This window comes from Sinohyriopsis cumingii, chromosome 4 (assembly GCF_028554795.1).
Source record: "Sinohyriopsis cumingii isolate HCF-2022 chromosome 4, ASM2855479v2, whole genome shotgun sequence".
In the NCBI taxonomy this organism is placed as follows: Eukaryota; Metazoa; Mollusca; class Bivalvia; order Unionida; family Unionidae; genus Sinohyriopsis; species Sinohyriopsis cumingii.
In genome coordinates, this window is record NC_142964.1 from 125,119,506 (window position 1) to 125,137,824 (window position 18,319).

Genomic DNA, 18,319 nt, shown 5'->3' on the forward strand with positions numbered 1-18,319 from the left:
TGATCACAATGAAATATATCCTGAATAGTGAAGCTTACATCTGACCTTGATCACAATGAAATATACCCTGAATACTGAAGATTACAACTCACTTTGATTACAATGAAACAGATACTAAATACTGAAGCTTACACCTGACCTTGATCACAATGAAATATACCCTGAATACTTAAAATTACAGCTGATCTTGATCTCAATGACAAATAGCCCAGAATACTGCAGCTTACAGCTTACTTTGATCACAATGAAATATACCCTGAAATTAAGATTACAGCTAATCTTGATCACAATAAAATATACTCTGAATATTGAAGCTTAACAGCTGACCTTGACCACAATGAAATATACCCTGAAACTAAGATTACAGATAATCTTGATCACAATAAAATATACTCTGAATATTAAAGCTTACAGCTGACCTTGACCACAATGAAATATACCCAATATTCAAGCTTACTGCTGCCCTTGATCACAATAAAATATACTCTGAATATTGAAGCTTACAGCTGACCTTGATCACAATAAAATATACTCTGAATATTAAAGCTTACAGCTGACCTTGTTCACAATGAAATATTCCTTGAATACTGAAGCTTACAGCTGACCTTCATCACAATGAAATATACTTAAAATATTGAAGCTTACAGCTAATGTTGTTGTTGTAGAGTTTAATGCCATTTTTCAGTACAAGATAAGCTATACATGGCAGCCAGCATAAATGGTGCAGGAAGAACACAGGAAAACCCCAGACCCACAAGTAGCTACTGGCAAGCTTTCTCACATACCCACAATGGCCAACTCTGAGACTCGAACCCATGAAGACAGAGGTGAGACACCAGTGATCCATAAAGGTGAGTGCTTTAGACCACTCAGTCACTCATGGCCCCCAGCTGACCTTGATCACAATTAAATATACTTTGAACATTGATGCTTACAGCAAACTTTGATCATGATTGTACCCTGTATACCACAAAACTGATAGGTGAAATCTGCTGTCTTAAAGTTACATGAAAGGTGATATGTTTTTTAAGATGTAAAATATCATTTCTTCATCAATGATAGCAAATCACACCAGGGAGTCACATGTAATATACTTTAATCCTCCTCCTCCTCCTCATCATCACCATGAACATCATGTATCTGTTGAACTTATAGTCATTATAATTACCGTCATTTTCAACATCATCATCCACGTTATCATCAATGATGATGCTGCCATCACAACATCTGCCTGTCACAGTATCACTGGTCATTGTCAATGAAAACTTTTTTTTTACCCATGTTAATATAACAATATTTACTTCAACAAGATTGTTTCACTGTAAACTATTAACCCACAACTGGGTCATGGTCTTTAAAACCTGGGTGAGTGAATGAATGGGCTACAACTTCTATGCTTAATATGTCAACTTTATTATTTCCTCATATCTCTCAAAATCAAATAGAAATATAAAAATGATTTTGCCTTCAATTCATCAGTAATACAGGGCAGACCCTCATCTTTCACTAAGCAATGATAGATCTGACCTAATTACTTTCATTATTAAAAATGTGTCATTTAGAAATGAATATATGGCAAAGTGTGCTTAATTCAACTGATATATTGACTAACAGGACAAAAGCCCAATGAACCAGATGTAGACCGCACCATAGCAGCAACCAAAACATAAACAGTACTGAACAAAGAGAGGCTAAAAATACCTAACACTATGCAGACACCTTGCACTTAATGATAAAGACATTACCCAATGCACTAGTTATAAGTATTTAAAAAAACCAATTTCTGAAGTACTGAACCACATAAATCCTTCCATTTTATGATACCAGTCACTTTAATATGACATAATTATAAAAATAATAAATCACTGGTCTTATAAAAGAACTGTCAAATGTTGGATAGGCTTATGACACAATACAAACACATTATGACACATACAAACACATTATGACACATACAAACACATTATGACACAATACAAACACATTATGACACAATACAAACACATGTACTAATTACTGCAATGCATCAGATTAAAACTACAAACACAACCACCCATTACTGTACTTACAATGCATGCAATCATAACATGCACAGGTAATCTTTTTAAATAAAATATTTTGTTCTGTACAATTTACAAAAGGTTAGAGCAACTGCATCAGATTGTGGGAAATTGTGGGTTTGAACCCTGGCTGACTTGTACCAAAGAATTATAAAAATGATGCTAGTTGCTGCCTCGCTTGGCACTCAGCATTAGGAGGTAGTGTTCAGTGTTGTCAGTCTGGTGTCAGGATAATGTGGCTGGGTAGGACATGGTGCTAAAGTGCTAGACATCACTATAAACTACCACACTGCAGACATCATAGCAATATAACTGAATTTTGTTTTTAAAGATATGTTAAAAATCTAAATCACACACAATTTACAACAAATAAGTTGCATTGTTTTTACCAAATCCAAAATCCAATGCTGTCAGAGTTGTATGCATTAAAAAGTACAAATGCTAATGTGGGTATATGAGAAATCTTGTCAGCAGCTTTCCGTACATGTTTCTTCCCAGTGTTTTACCAGGTCTTTCCACTACCAAATATACTGGCCATCATGTACAGACTATCATTTTCAGAAAATTGGCATTAAACCCCAAAAACAACAATATAAAAGTATGTAAGTGCAATAATCAAAACAAACCTTTACTACTGTTGATGTTGTTGCTCTTTTGCGTTTAATAGGCTGTATATTGCTGCCAATATATCTGGTGGAGGGATAACCTGCAAAAATCCTGGGAAGAACCACCAACCCATGGGAACCTATAGCAAGTTCATGTACCTATGCCAGCTGAGCCTGAGACTCCACCCCAGGCAGATAGAGATGAAACATCAGTGTTCTATAAAGGTGACACTGGACTGTACCTGTACTCCACCTATACTACTATATTGCTGGACTGTACCTGTATTACTATACTACTTTATTCCACCTATAATGCTATATTACTGAACTGTACCTGTAATACTAATGTACTGTACTGTATCTGTATTACTATACCTCTGCACTGTACCTGTACTACTAATGTACTGTACTGTACCACTAATGTAATGCACTGTACCAGTATTACTATACTACTGTATTGTACCTGTACTACTACTACACTGTACTGTACATTACTATACCTCTGCACTGTACCTGTACTACTATACTGCACTGTACCTATACTACTATACTGCACTGTACCTGTACTACTACACAATACTGTACCTGTATTATTTTAATTCTGCACTGTACCTGTAATACTATACCACTGTACTGCCAGTAAGCACTCATTCCAAATACCTGAATAGTTCTTGTATACTTAATATATTCTTTAGCAAAAAACTCTAAGGTAGTTGTACAGACACCAGATTTATCATTACTCTGGTATGGGTCAAGAACACAAATTACTGTCAATGATAAAATTTATCTATCATTACAATTTAGCAACTCTTTCATTTGTCCAAATTTGCATCATTCAATTTTATAGGGAATTACGAGTGGGACAAACATAAATTTCATGTGTAGTTTTACCCTGTGTAATGAAAAGCTAACTGTTCTTACATGTCACACAATGTCAGCACTGATGAAATCAAGTGGAGTCATTTTATTCTAATATAAGGTGGGAAGGCACAGTAGATCAGCTGGCTCACAATACTTTGGTTGCTTGGGTTCATTACCAGCCCAGGCCAGATTGGGTCAGTTGCCTCTTTGTGTCCTTGGAAAGGACTTTACTCCCATTTGCTTGACAGTTTATAGCCACCCACCCACCCATCGACCCAAAGATATCAAACCATACATAATATATGACTTGCTGCCAAAAATGAGGGATGTTGTAAAAATAATTTAAAAAATGTCAATCGGAGCGTTCCATTTATACAATCTGATACAATGTGCTATCAAATCTAGGTCTATGCAGTTTGTTAGGCCTGAGCAGTAAAACAAAAAAAAATTATACACCCTGCTCTGCTGCTGCAATATCCTAAGCAGATCAGGGTCTATAATGCTTGCCGTTAGACCCAACTTATATCTTAGTATATATGGTAAACATCAATAAATCACTCTGTCCATTACATAATACAAACTTTCAGAACTGACAGCCTGGGCAGTCATTGTCAATTCCAACACATATTTTTTGTAAACATCCATAATCCACTATATTTTTCCAACATGCCACCATTCCGGCATGCTATTAATAGATATATCATGTTTTCCTTATATTAAGATTGCAATCCATAAAACTAATATGAAATCCATAATACCAATATGAAATCCATAGCATACCAGGCAAAAGACTGCAATCCATAAAACTAATAAGAAATGAGAGGATCAATATTTTGTTCATAAACTTTTGGATCAAAGCCTTTAAAATGTAATGTGTAAATTATTGTAAACTACTCCAAAGTAAATCCCACCCAAGTAAAATCCATTCAAATAGGTGAATATTGTATTATGTCTGATATTTGTCCACACTACTTATTTTACAATGACATATGTCAACATGGATAGAAGGCAAATGGATATTCTAATGAATTACAAAGACATGACATTCTCTCCTAACAAAGCAACATACATGTACATGGGAAGCTGTTTGTTCAACTCAATCTATAATTCTAGAATTATGGTCTAACTTACTAGAGTCAGTGGAGCCATACAGAAATTAGCTTGCACCTGTTCATCCATCTATCAACAATTTGGTTCCCACAAGATAACTGTACTGGGAATGGTGTGATTTTAACCTAATTGGACATGCTGCTTTATAGTGACCAGTCCTCAAATAATTCTGATTTCCAGCCTTTCACAACATCATTTACCTATTAGAGTTATAATCAGTGAGAAGTAAAGTCTTCCTTTATCATCTGCAATGGCACATTCAAAGCAAACCATGCTAAAAGTCCACCAGAGTATACCAAAGTCAAGAAATAAAGACTTACAGAACAAAATTATACAAATCTACAAATATAGATAAGGGGTCCCCGAGTGGCCGAGTGGTCTAAAGCGCTCTCCGTTACAGATCACTGCCATCTCACCTCTGTCTGCGTAGGTTCGAGTCTCGGATTCGGCCAATGTGGGTATGTGAGAAAGCTTGCCAGTAGCTTCTCGAGGGTCAGTGGTTCTTTCCAGGGATTTCTTAGGTTCTTCCTCCACCATTAATACTGGCTGCCATGTATAGCCTATCGTGTGCTGAAAAATGGCATTAAACTCAACAACAACAATATATATAGACAAAGATATGAAATAGAATCACAAAATTGGAAATGTTTGGGGAAAAACCTCAGTGAGTAGCATTATCAGCATGGGAAAAATGGTGTCCAACAAGGAACTTACTGAACTTGAGGAATTTTTCACTACAAAGTGGATAGAGACAGATAATGGAGATTGTCTGGAGTGTGCATATAAAGAAGGCACACAGGAGATCGATCTATCAGAGATACCCATTTAAAAAAGACCAAGCATGACATGTAAAATGGTAGCACTATAACTTCAGAATAAAGATTTTGTGGATCAGACAGACTTGCAAAACAAAAAATCTGGTTTCCATGCCAATTTTGCTGGATTTCAACCAAATTTAGCATACACTTTGACAATGATAAAATCTGGAAAAATTTTCATTTCAAGCATTTAACATTATCATTTAGTTATGTTATGGTCCTGGATCAGATGTTCTCCAGATTTGGTTTCATAACATACCTTCACCAAGGACTTTTGGATTTCATCCAAATTTAGTATGAATGTTTACACTGATGAGAACCTGAATGAATTTAATTTCCAGTGTTCTACAGAGTTATGGCCCCTCATTGCCCATTCTCACAAAATTTGGTTTTTAAGGGTCACAGTAGTTCTGCAGGTACAGCAACAGGCTTATAATTCTAAGGGCCATGAGTTTGATACCTGCCAAAGCCAGCCTTGCTTGGCTGCCTCAATGTGTCTTTGGTTAAGGCACTTTAATTAGGTCCCATTTCTTCGGCATGGTACAGCCAATAATGTCCAAGAGGTGCAGTTAAAATCAACAAAATCCAAAACTCCACTATTACCAAATACTGTCAGATTTGATCAAAGTTAGCATGTACCTTTATACTGATGAGACTTTGAATGAGATATGATTTCCAGCTTTCCAGGACGTCATGGCTTCCTGACTGCCCAACCTACTACCTTTAGTTTCCATAGTGTAACTTTACCAAAGATTGTTGGATCTCAATCATGTTATGCGTGCATGTGTATATTCACTAGACCTTGAATGAGTCTGAATTCCCATGCTCAATGACTTAATTTATTGCCCATAATTGCCATCCCCTAATTCTTGTTTTCCAACATGCTTTCGTCAAAGACTATTGGATTAAAATCATATCTGGTATGCAGCTTTATATTAACATGGGCTCTTTGTGATGCACCCAGCACTAATAGCTCTACTTGTTACAGGAAAGTAATGAATCAACAGCTGATCTTTTGATTTATGCCCCAACACTTGCAGCTGGGGGTCATCTTGATTTGGTCCTATCCATGTGTTCATCACTATGCATTAAGAAGATTGTGCAAATTCCATCCAATGTAGACCAATGAAATTTGGCTTTCTATCTGAAAGAAAATGCTGATGACCTGATTGTTTTTTCTTGCGATTATAATACAGTCAAACCTGTTCGAACAGTCACCTTAATATAGCAGTCACCTGGTCACCATTGTCATTTTAATTTCCCCCCAACATATAACAATCATTTATACAACAGCCACCTGCCATCAAAGGTCGGCAGTCGGGTCAAAGGTCAGTATCTTGCTGGAATGTACATGTATCAACAGCAACTCTCTATACAGGCCACCATTTTGAACCAACTAGATATACAAATGTTTTGTGAAAAAGCAAACATCATGTTGCTGTGATCCTACATTTGGGACGAACAGCAAATAACAGGATTTTCATGATGGCCATATTCTGTGGCAGCCGTAATCGATGTCCGAGTGGCACCATTTTAATTTAAATCGAGAATCAACTAGATATGATTAAAAGTCTTGTTGTATAAATCCCTTGTTGATATGACCATTCATTCCAGATGAGTAGTAATAACAAGACTTTCAAGATGGTCACTGTGTTGTAAATAGAGCACCATTCTGATTTAGGACCAAATAGGTCTTGAGAGGAAGGTGTGTGTAAAGTTTCAAGGCAATCATCTAAGTAGTGAAGGAGGAGTAGCAATAACAAACTTGTGTTAAGGGACAGATGGACAAAAACAAATGGATGATAGACAACGTACCATCCCAGAAACTCTTTGAAGAGCTAAAAACTGCTTGAGCAGAAGTAACAGAAAGAAAGATGGAGAAAAAAATTGTCATAAATTGCTAAAATCTTTAGAATGATAAACCACTGCAAATAAAAATAAACTGTAATTTTCATACACTACATTTTGTGTATACATTTATAGGTAAAAACTATCAATAGCTATTTTTGGCTACTCTCATTGATAAAGTCAAATCTGTTCCAACATTCACCTGTACACAACAGCCATTCAAAATTCCACCCACCCACCCCAAAATTTCCAATGTAAATGTACTGTATGTAACATTCACCTGCCTTCAGCTGTGAACGGCTGTGTGTCCAAGCTAAACAAGGTCTCTCTTTGAATAGGCAGTCATTGGTACATATTTATAATGACCATTCAGTCTATGCAAACTAAAGTTTTGCTTCATGAGGAAGGAATTGTTTACATAAAGGAATATCATATGATGTACAGATATTTTTTCTATTTCACTTGTAATCCATACTCCAGCCATGTTGACAGTATAACCCTAAGGTGTCAGTATGTTAAATTTTAAAGAGTTTAAATTTTTATCATTAGGGTAGAGGGTCGAAGAAATTTGTTTACAGGATGGTTGGAAAGTAGTTTTGACTTTCACAGCAGAAATGAAAGTTAATGTACCTTTTGTGCCTGGTATAGTTTAATATCTTCATCTATTTGCTTAAGAATTAATGTTATGTCTGAAGAAAATATGTTATCATTGAGAATAGATATAAATTACATCCCCTTTCATTGGGGTCAGGATTCATTCAATATTTAAAACTTGTCAGGCAGGCAAAATTTCAGTTCATTGGTCACAATGATTAGCCATATTTGTCACCTTTTGATTTCCTATTCATGACAGGCTTCCAACAAAACTAACTGTCTTATAATCTCTGCAAGCTTAACAACTAGCTAATCAAGATATTGCATTTAAAGTGTGAACAGCTGTTTCCAAGCACAAGAACATCTGTTTCCAAGCACAATTTATACAAGTTGGCTGACAGATGTCCTATGTTTTACAGTCCTATGTTGTAAGCTTTCAATAAAAAAGTAGTGAAATTAGTATTTGGCATGGCACACAAAACCCCCAAAAGATCAGTGAGTATTTAAAGTCAGTGATAATTTAATTTATAGGATGATTTAAAGCGAGACGGACACAGTAATACTGTGTGGAATATAAATATGGGACCAAACAACATATATCTGTATTTTCTGATTCTGATAAATAGCTCATATAAAATAATAATAATAATAATAATAATAATAATAATAATAATAATAATAATTATAATGATATTTGGTGACTGGTAATAATTAGATTTCTAACTAAATGATATCCCTTTAAGTTTTGACCAATTTAACCACAATGTTTACCATTTATCAGTTACTCAATTCAGTTATTTACAACATATCAAACTTGTAAAGAGAAAATTACTTTTAATGGAAAATTAATTAATTAACTTCAATGGGGAATTATAGGATTGACAGCCATCATTAAACACTTGGATTAAACAATATTTCAAACACATGCTTTCCATGTCTGGATTTTGATCCTCTTTGCCAATACACGTAAGGTTTAGTGACGAACCCATCCATGGTTGAATAAATTCAAATAAATTACCAATTTAATTTGATGATTATGATGGCTAAAAACCATACTTCATGCTAATATAACTGTCCATATGTGCTTAGAAAATAGAGACCAGATCAATATATAACCTGATTATGCAGAAATCATGAATTAATATAGGTGTGCCACGATGTTACATCCAGTCCTTCAAAACATGACTGTGTCATGACAATAAAATAGCAAAGTTCCATGAACTGTCAGCATAGTTTAAATCTATACATGTGGCTTACAAGGAAGAAGAGACAGAATTACAGTGCAATCAACAGTCTTTATGTATACATTGTACATGTGTACCTGCTAAAGTGAGTAAAGCCATGTCCTTCCCATTGGAGTCACATTCAATACATGTGAACCCTGCTATAATGCATATCATTACAACATGATTTCAGATATAACACAATTATGTCTTGGCTTAAGATATTTTGTTGTGGATGTCCCTTATTTCCTGACACTAATCACAGCATCAGCCAAGATGATGATAAATATATAAAAATAATTCAAGTTTGTTTCGAAAACCATTTGCTTACGTATCATAATGTATTTACGCAGCAATAATAAATTTTCATCAAACATGGGGCCATCATAATCCCTACTGTTATAAATATAATGCCAGGAAATAATAATTTGTACTATATATTTGACTGGTGTTTTCTTTATCCACCCCCAACCTCCAACACTCGTACATGCACTTAATTTTTTTAAATTGTGCTCACTAGACTGCAGTTCAATCAGCAGTCATGGATCCCAGCTACATGTCCCACATAATTGTGGGGTTCACCTATAGTTGAATACAAAATATATTCCATGCCATTTTAAGACACATTTTCTTCAAAACTCAAGAACATGAAGGCCTTTAAATATTTAAATCTCTTTCTATACTGACCCTTTGGTCCTTTGATTTTTTAATTATAGAATTAAAACTATTGTGAAAGAAGTATGGCAATTTCCTTCCTGCAAAAAGCTCAGGTCCAGTTTCTCACATTTTTTTAACTGTAGTTCTTAAAACTACTAATTATTTTGATGCTTTGTATATACAGACTTCTGTCACTATTACAATTCATTTTAGACTTGATACTCAAGCACAAGAAGACCATATATTTATACATAAAGGATTTGGAATCTGGTTTTTTTGTTGTGTTTTTTTTTCTTAAATGTAAAACTGGGCTTTAGTTACCACATGTACTTGCAGATCAGGGTCTACGTGGTGCAGCTATATTTGCACCATTTTCATAATCTCATGACTCTGGTCTTGAATAAAGAAACAGAAAAGAGCAAAACCAAACAAGTTTTGTAAAAATTAAGCAATAATGTACTTCCCTACAGCACAAAGTAAAATTTAAAAAGAACTTACAATATTGTGAATTAAATCCCAAAAAGTCCTAAAAGTTCTGTCACAAGTATGGAGTATTCTAAATGAATTCCACTGGTATTCCAAATGAAGTCCAATCTTGAAAGTGCTGATATACCAGTACTAGCCTAAGTATGCGTGTGTGTGTGTGTGATTTAGATTTTTAATGTAGCTTTAACGATTTTCCAGTCATATCGATACAATGTCTGCAGTGTGTCAGTTTAAAGTGATGTCTAGCACTGGGGCATCATGCTGCAGGCATGTAGCATAATGTCCCACCCAGTCACATTATCCTGACACCAGGCCAACCAGTCCTAACAATAATATCTTAAAGCTGAGCGCCTTGCGAGGCAGCTGTTAGTACAATTTTTAGAGGTCTTTGGTCTGACTCGGCCAGGGTTCGAATCCATGACCTCCGCATCTGGGGCAGACGCTCTAACCACTAGGTCACTGAAGCAGTCAGTACTAGCCTGGAATACTACAGATGTGCTAACAGCTTAATGTATTTCAATGATATAACCCAAAATGTCTAAATGAATATACAATAATAACAAAATAGTGATTTAGTCCAAAAGTATTACTGACCACTTTATAATTCCAGTAAATATTTTCATTAAATAAATCCTCTCTAAATAAAACTGAACACAGCTATAATTTACTCCACTAAGATTGATGCTAATATATGGAATGAAGAATTTCCCATTTATAAAAACCTAAGTCACAATATGAGGATCACAATGTCGGTCATTTTCCCATTAAATTTAACAAAAGCCATTCTAGAAACTTCTAAGGTGAAAAGATCAGATAAACATGTTTACCTGCAAGCAATAATAATCTTAATATATATTCCAAAATGTGTTAACTGGATATACAATGTAAAGAAAATGCAATATCTCTAATTACATCCTACTGAGTTACCCATCATGTCAACGAACTCAAAAAATCTGTAGATGTTTGACGAAGCATAACAAAAGCAAACAAATCCTGACAATGTCATACAAACTGATAATGAAAATGTGTATTATTGTTGTAGGGTGTGTTTGCTACAAAATTATCAAAAGAAAAAGATTAGATCTGCAACATACACCATAACGCATGACTAGTAATTGGGAGACAAATTCCAAATTTGCTGCATCTTAGAAAGGCATACAAAACCTGATAAAATCATAAATAAAATGTTTATTATTATTTTAAAATGTGCATATCCAATAATTAATGAAAGAAATGGCTATGTTTCACACACATCCACACAATGTCATAAAGTGGCCAAGTCATGCAAAGTCATCATTCCTAGCCTGAACAGTAATGGGTACCACTGTCCGTTTCAATTAACAAATATTTGCTGAGAATTATTACATGATTCTGTAAAAATAAAAAGACCAATATTGCTCTATCAGCTTTTATTTATATCGTTGAGACAGGTTCTTGTCTTTCTTGGCATAAATCTTCAAACAGCAGTGAGCCAGCTGCATTTTCTTTCCATAGTTTATCCAAATAACATATTTTTAAATAATAAAAAAGATTTCAAACATGATTTTGTCTGACTTTGTTATTATCCAAATTTGGAATTTATCAACCAATTCTCGGTGAATTAATGGGAAGCATACTCTTTTGATTGGTTGATTTATTCATCCAACTAAAGTTGCAACATAAATACACCTTTCTTTGTCTCACTGTGTGCGTCTTTCTAATATGACTTTGTCTCACTGTGTATGCCTTTCCAATATAATAATAATAATAATAATAATAATAATAATGAGGACTTTGTATAGCGCCTAATCTTTAGAAGCTCTAAGCGCTTTACAACATTAGACAACACCTATAAAATAAAAAATATATATAATGATATGATTACAAAAACAAACACTGTGAAATTAGAAAACATAAAAAACATGCTGAGAATATTTAAAGTAGGAAACATTATAGGTCTTTAAGTTTGTTCTTGCAGTTAAAATAAGTGAGTTTTAAGAATACTCTTGAATGTGATCACTGTGTCTTTGTGTCTAAGTTTAGTGGGCAATTCATTCCATGTTGCTGGGCCCTGGTATGCAAAAGAACGCTGTCCATATGACTTTGTTTTCACAGTGGGAATAATGAGTATACGATTGTCAGAAGAGGAGCATAAGTATTTTGCTGGTGTGTACACATGGGTGAGGTCGGATAGGTATGTTGGACTACAGTCAGTCAGTAAAATGTAGCACAGAGAACAAATTTTGTATTTGATTCTGGATCGAATGGATAGCCAATGTAGGGTACAGATCAGCGGGTAGGTGTGCTCTGATCGTGGTACTCTAAGTATGATCAGAGAAGCTGCGTTTTGAACTTTTTGAAGTTTTTGGAGTAGATATTGAAATGGACCAGACAGAACTGAGTTACAATAATCCAGTCTTGAATGTACTAATGAACACACAGGTGTTTTAGTGGCATCAACTGAAAGACTTTGTCTCGCTGTGTGTGCCTTTCGAATGCTTTGTCAAATACAGACAGATCATACTATCAAGAGGTGTCAACAACAAAAATAATAAATCATTAGGACATATATTGAAAAATTGGATTTTTATTCAATAATCAGTCAAATTAACAGTTATTAAAATAATACCAAACATTTTAAATATGATTTTGTCTGACACTGTTATTACTTTATCATAGTTTGAATTAAAACTTTGGTTTCCAATTTCAGGTCATTTAACTTGACATGATTATGTTGAAAACCAGTCTTTCAAATTGATCAATTTATTCATCAATATCATTTAAAATATGAATACACTTTTCTATTTTGAGTTTGCATGACTCTGTCAGGCTTTATATGTCTTTGTCAGGCTTAGTGTGGCTTTGGCAGGCTTTATAAGGCTTAGCAGTGTTTAGTAGGATCACTATGTAGAAACTTACTGGCATGCATAAAACATCATATGCAAATACCAAAAACTGATATTTTCCCATGAGATAGTCCTTACCCACAATTGGTAACCCAGAGGATCAAAAAGGGGTCGAAGATCAAAATGAAGCATAGGAATATTTACATGTATTAACGAACACAACAGTTCAGTTTAAATAGTGTGCAAATGACCAGCAGAGAAATGTCAATCAAGTATTGCTTAATGTGTTAATCATTACATAGTTACCTAGGTTACCAAATATACAACTTTTCAGAGTTATCTGGAATGGAACTCTGCAAACAAGGCAATTAGCAATTTATGTTGTAATAACTTGATAATTGTGTGCCCAAAGTTGACAACACTTTCTAATTACACTACAGCATTGTTGAAAACTGCCTCACAATATTTAGAAGAAAATCTTTCATTCACAGAAACAGATTATAATATGCTAACGAATAGGAGGACCGGTAAGTGTGTCAATATTATTAAAATTATGATTTCAGTTTTGTTGATTTTATGTTTTACAAATTTATCTGCACCTTCCCTTAGCTAAATAAATTTGAATACATACCATAGATGGGCTTGTGATACACAGGATTGGTATGGTCCATATGGGGACGCCTGCCTTGTCGTCTGCATTTTAGCATATACGAACTATACCTGCCATGTAGATATAATACATTCTTAAATCGCTTGATCGTTATACATTATTATTTGATACATGTGTTAAACAAGGAAACAATTCAGAAATGAAGGTAACTGTTTTCTCTGAACAATAATGATTCAATATTTTGCTTTGCATTACAAATGCTTTATGTGTTCATGGAAATTTTTGATAGAAAGTCGACAACTTGTCAGTAGTTAAACTTTACTTAAAAGTTCAATGATTAAATGTAGAGGTTTTATATTGTTACATAGTCAAACACATCTTAATCATCCACAGCTGAAATGTGATAAGAATGACCTCTGAATGTTTGTTTAATGGATCTTGGCTGTTTATTAAAGACAGATGACTGGTCAATATAAGCGACCTTTAAAAAAGTATTGACTGTATAATTTTAATATATACTTGCAACATAAATACATGTGATTGTAGCAAGAGGCCCAAGTGGGCATGAGACTGATTACCTGGATGATGTTTGCCTAACAAAACAGAACAAGAGCAGAAATCTGCATCTATAGAATGCTTTTCATTGAAATTTTTTCCACATACAAAAATTCTTATTTGGTCAAATTCTCTACAGTGGTTTTTATGTCAAACTGGGAAGACATTATTCAAAGGTCTTTCTGTTTTAAGAATTTGTAGCCATATCTGATGGTAATTCAGCAACATCTTTATATCCCTTCATGCCCAGATGCTTTTGGTCAATCTTTGTCAAATTTAGTTAAGTGGTTTTTGAGAACAATTCACTGAATGACTTGAAAGGCCTTCATGCATACATGCTTTCTGTTAAATTTGATAGAACTGTTTTGCGAATTTTGAGAACAAGCCTTTCAAAGATTTTTCTATTTTAGCAACAATGACCATATTTGATAGTAAATCAATATCATCTGCATAAAACTGACAGCCATTTATGCCACAATGTTTTATAATTTTTTTAATCCAATTCTGAAGATTAGTTTTTGAGAAACTGTTAAGGGTTTGTCTATTAAATGTATTAGTAATAGTAGCTATATTTGACAGCTTTTTGAGAACAAATTATTGATAAGTGTTGTTTTCTTTTAAATGGCAGCCACATTTGATGACAGAATGGTATCAGTTGGTACAAACTTGAAACTCCTCATATGTGGATGCTTTCTGTCAAACTGGTTCAATATTGTTTTAAGTAGATGACATTTAAGGATTTTTCTATTTTTAGTAACAGCGGCCATAACTAATGACAGACCAGCATCATTGTTAAAAATATAAATATACTTTAAGCCAAAACGCTTGCTCCAAATCTTTAAAAAAATTCTGTTCAGCAATTCTTTTTAGAAGAAGATCTTAACAGGATTTTCTATTTGTAGGAATGCAGGGCATATCTGATGGTGGAATGGCATCATTTTTACAAACTTTTAAGTCTTTTATACCAGACTGCTCTATGTCAAATCTGGTCAAATTCTGCACAGTTGTTTTTCAGAGAAGTCATTTAAAAGTTTTTCTATATTAGTAACAGCAGTTGGTCTGTACAGGATCCAAACCCCATACGCAGTGACTGAGTCTAAACAACCAACTAAGTCTCTAGGTGAAGGAAGAAATATTACTACAAGATATTACTCATTATGATGTATCAACATACCAAGTTTCATCAGTATAACCCACAATGAACATAGTTTACTCTGACTTATAAGTGATATGTGATGGACTTATAGAGGACTTATATGTCACTTGTAAGTTATGTATAACATACATGTAATGAAGTCAGCAAAATGTCAATCTATGCAAGTACAAGTACAATATAATTGAAAACATAATAATGGACATTGTACTGATAGTAATATACACCATTTATCAATGGTATAAAACTTGATCTGTTGAGTATGAGTAAACTTACATTAAAGGATACAGTCAAGATCATGCTTAATTAACAGCTCAACTACAACACAGTCTCAAATCCAATAAAAACTCGCGTTAAAGGATATTGTCATGCTTATCAGTTTACTACAACAGCCTCAAGTCCAATAAAAACTCGCGTTAAAGGATATTGTCATGCTTATCAGTTTACTACAACAGCCTCAAGTCCAATAAAAACTCACGTTAAAGGATATTGTCATGCTTATCAGTTTACTACAACACAGTCTCAAATCCAATAAAAACTCACGTTAAAGGATATTGTCATGCTTATCGGTTTACTACAACAGTCTCAAGTCCAATAAAAACTCACATTAAAGGATATTGTCATGCTTATGAATTTACTACAACACAGTCCCAAGTCCAATGTAAGGCGCAACTATGATTTTTTAAAATAAAAAATCTGAACTTCCCACACCAAGAAATATGAAATTTAATGACAGCTGTATAAAAATAAAGGTAATCACAGAAATTTTAGTTAAAATGCTTTAAAATCCAAAATCTTAAGTGAAATAAAACTTCCAACTCTGATGGGACTGAGGTATCAGAGTTAGAATAAAACACGGTGTTTGTGGAACTGCAAAAAAAACAGACGAGTATGAATATATGCCCACACATTGGTGACACACACAGAAACAGCAATGCTTTCAGCATTGATATTTGTTTAACTTTTACTTATTTAACACAATACTATCTAGCACTAAATATTAAATTAAGTATATTTTAATGAAATCATGAAACATCGGCTGCTAAAAAATAACTGCCATAAAAAAAAATTAAATAGCAAAAAATCTTGAGTTTGAAAAAATTTCCAGGGCAAAAGCTATCATAATTTTGGTCGAGTCATGTCTCCTCTCAAGTTTCTAGAATTTAAACAATGGCAAAAGAACAATGCTGACTTTTGTCAAGTTTGCTTAGTTCACTGGCTGTTCTTTCCAGAACGAGTCGAAACCTACTTTCAAATTCAGGTTTACCTGATGATGATGGATTCTGTACAAGATGTTTTCAAGAAAAACTTTATTTAATGCTGAGGGAATGAATTATGTTTATGGTTATCACTTTTTTATAGTTCCGTTAAATATCTGATATTGAACCATTGTTACCATTCAAATAGCAGGCTTATGTGTTGTAACCATTTCACTAAATGTCATGTACATGGAAGTGTCTGGAATAGCTCAAGGAATTCCTGTAAGTTTATCCAAATATTGACCCTGAAGTAAATCAGAAACCTTTGATTATGTCACGAAATTTCAACTTTGCTGTAAGCTACCAAATGTATGTTAATAATCAATCAATACCAAGCATAAATACTGGTAGTTATATGGTACTGTACATTACACACTTCCTGTGTATACACACCAGATCTGAGGATAAATTCATCAGCACGTCAATTGATGAAGCCTATAATAGCATTTACTGTGAAATAATCATGTGAACTACATGTGTATTGTCCTCTAAAACTGTATTACTAAATAAAGTTTTACTGAATGTTAAACCCACTTCTTATATGTGTATTATAATAGGCACATGTATGTACTCGCTATCACGGATTATAATATGCATATACTCCCAATTATGGATTACAATATATGAATATATGTATACTCTCCAATCATGAATTAATATATATATATATATATATATATATATATATATATATATATATATATATATATATATATATATATATATACACACACACATAAACACACACACACAATTATGGATTACAATATGTATATACTACCAATTATGAATTATATGTTTACACATGTACTCCCAATTATGGATTACAATATGTACATACTCCCAATAATGAAATATAATGGATGATTGGATTATTGCTCTAAAATTGAACCACACTATCTTCAAAAAAAATTATAATTTACTTCCACACAAAGAATCAACTCTGATCAAACGAAAATGGTAAACATTTTCAATGTCATCCCAAAACTGCAAGAAGAGTTGCCAACACCCTGGTGTTGTTGCAAGAGATTTACTTCGCTAACATGCAAAGACACCTGGTGAAAATATCAAAGAATTCAAAATATGATTTTTAAACTAACATATCCATAGGAATTTAAACAAGTTGTCCATGAGGTAATTATATTATGTGTAAGTGTGTGATACAAGTTGTCTTCATAGTTTTTTAAATCATTTTATTTTAAAATCAGAATTACCACAGATCCAGTTTTTTTTACTTTTGTTGTCTAGTCTCACAAGACTCATGCTGATTTCCAGCCTTGTGCTTGGTATCAAAGAAAAAATGAAAAGTTGCCATCAGAAAAGCACACTTTCGACAATCATTTCACATGACACTTAAAGACAGCCGATTCACTGATCATTAACATGGGGGTTCTTATTTCTCTCGCCAAAAAAAAGATATTTTTAGAAAGAAGTCTCAGAATCTTGGAATATTTTTTTTCTAAATATGGTATACAACAAAATGCAAGTTTTCCAAGCATCATGGACTCGTATGATTATCAAAGCCAGGAGTCAAAATCACATGTATGTAATTACCTATTGATCAAAGTCATGATAACACATGAGAATCTTATTAACAGGTGTCTTAAACTCCTTATCTAGCAAGATCTGTCTTCACATTATCCCTTTACAATAAG

The 18,319-nt window shown here is 33.7% G+C and overlaps 1 protein-coding gene across 1 annotated transcript in view; it reads right to left on the reverse strand.

Annotated features, from left to right (window-relative positions):
- LOC149802042 (non-lysosomal glucosylceramidase-like) overlaps positions 1 to 18,319 on the reverse strand; it is a 100,126-nt gene that overhangs the window by 75,989 nt on the left and 5,818 nt on the right. The window contains exon 2 of the mRNA XM_089956449.1: positions 13,719 to 13,807. Coding sequence (XP_089812575.1) covers positions 13,719 to 13,807 — 89 coding nt within the window. The remainder of the gene's footprint in view (positions 1 to 13,718; positions 13,808 to 18,319) is intronic.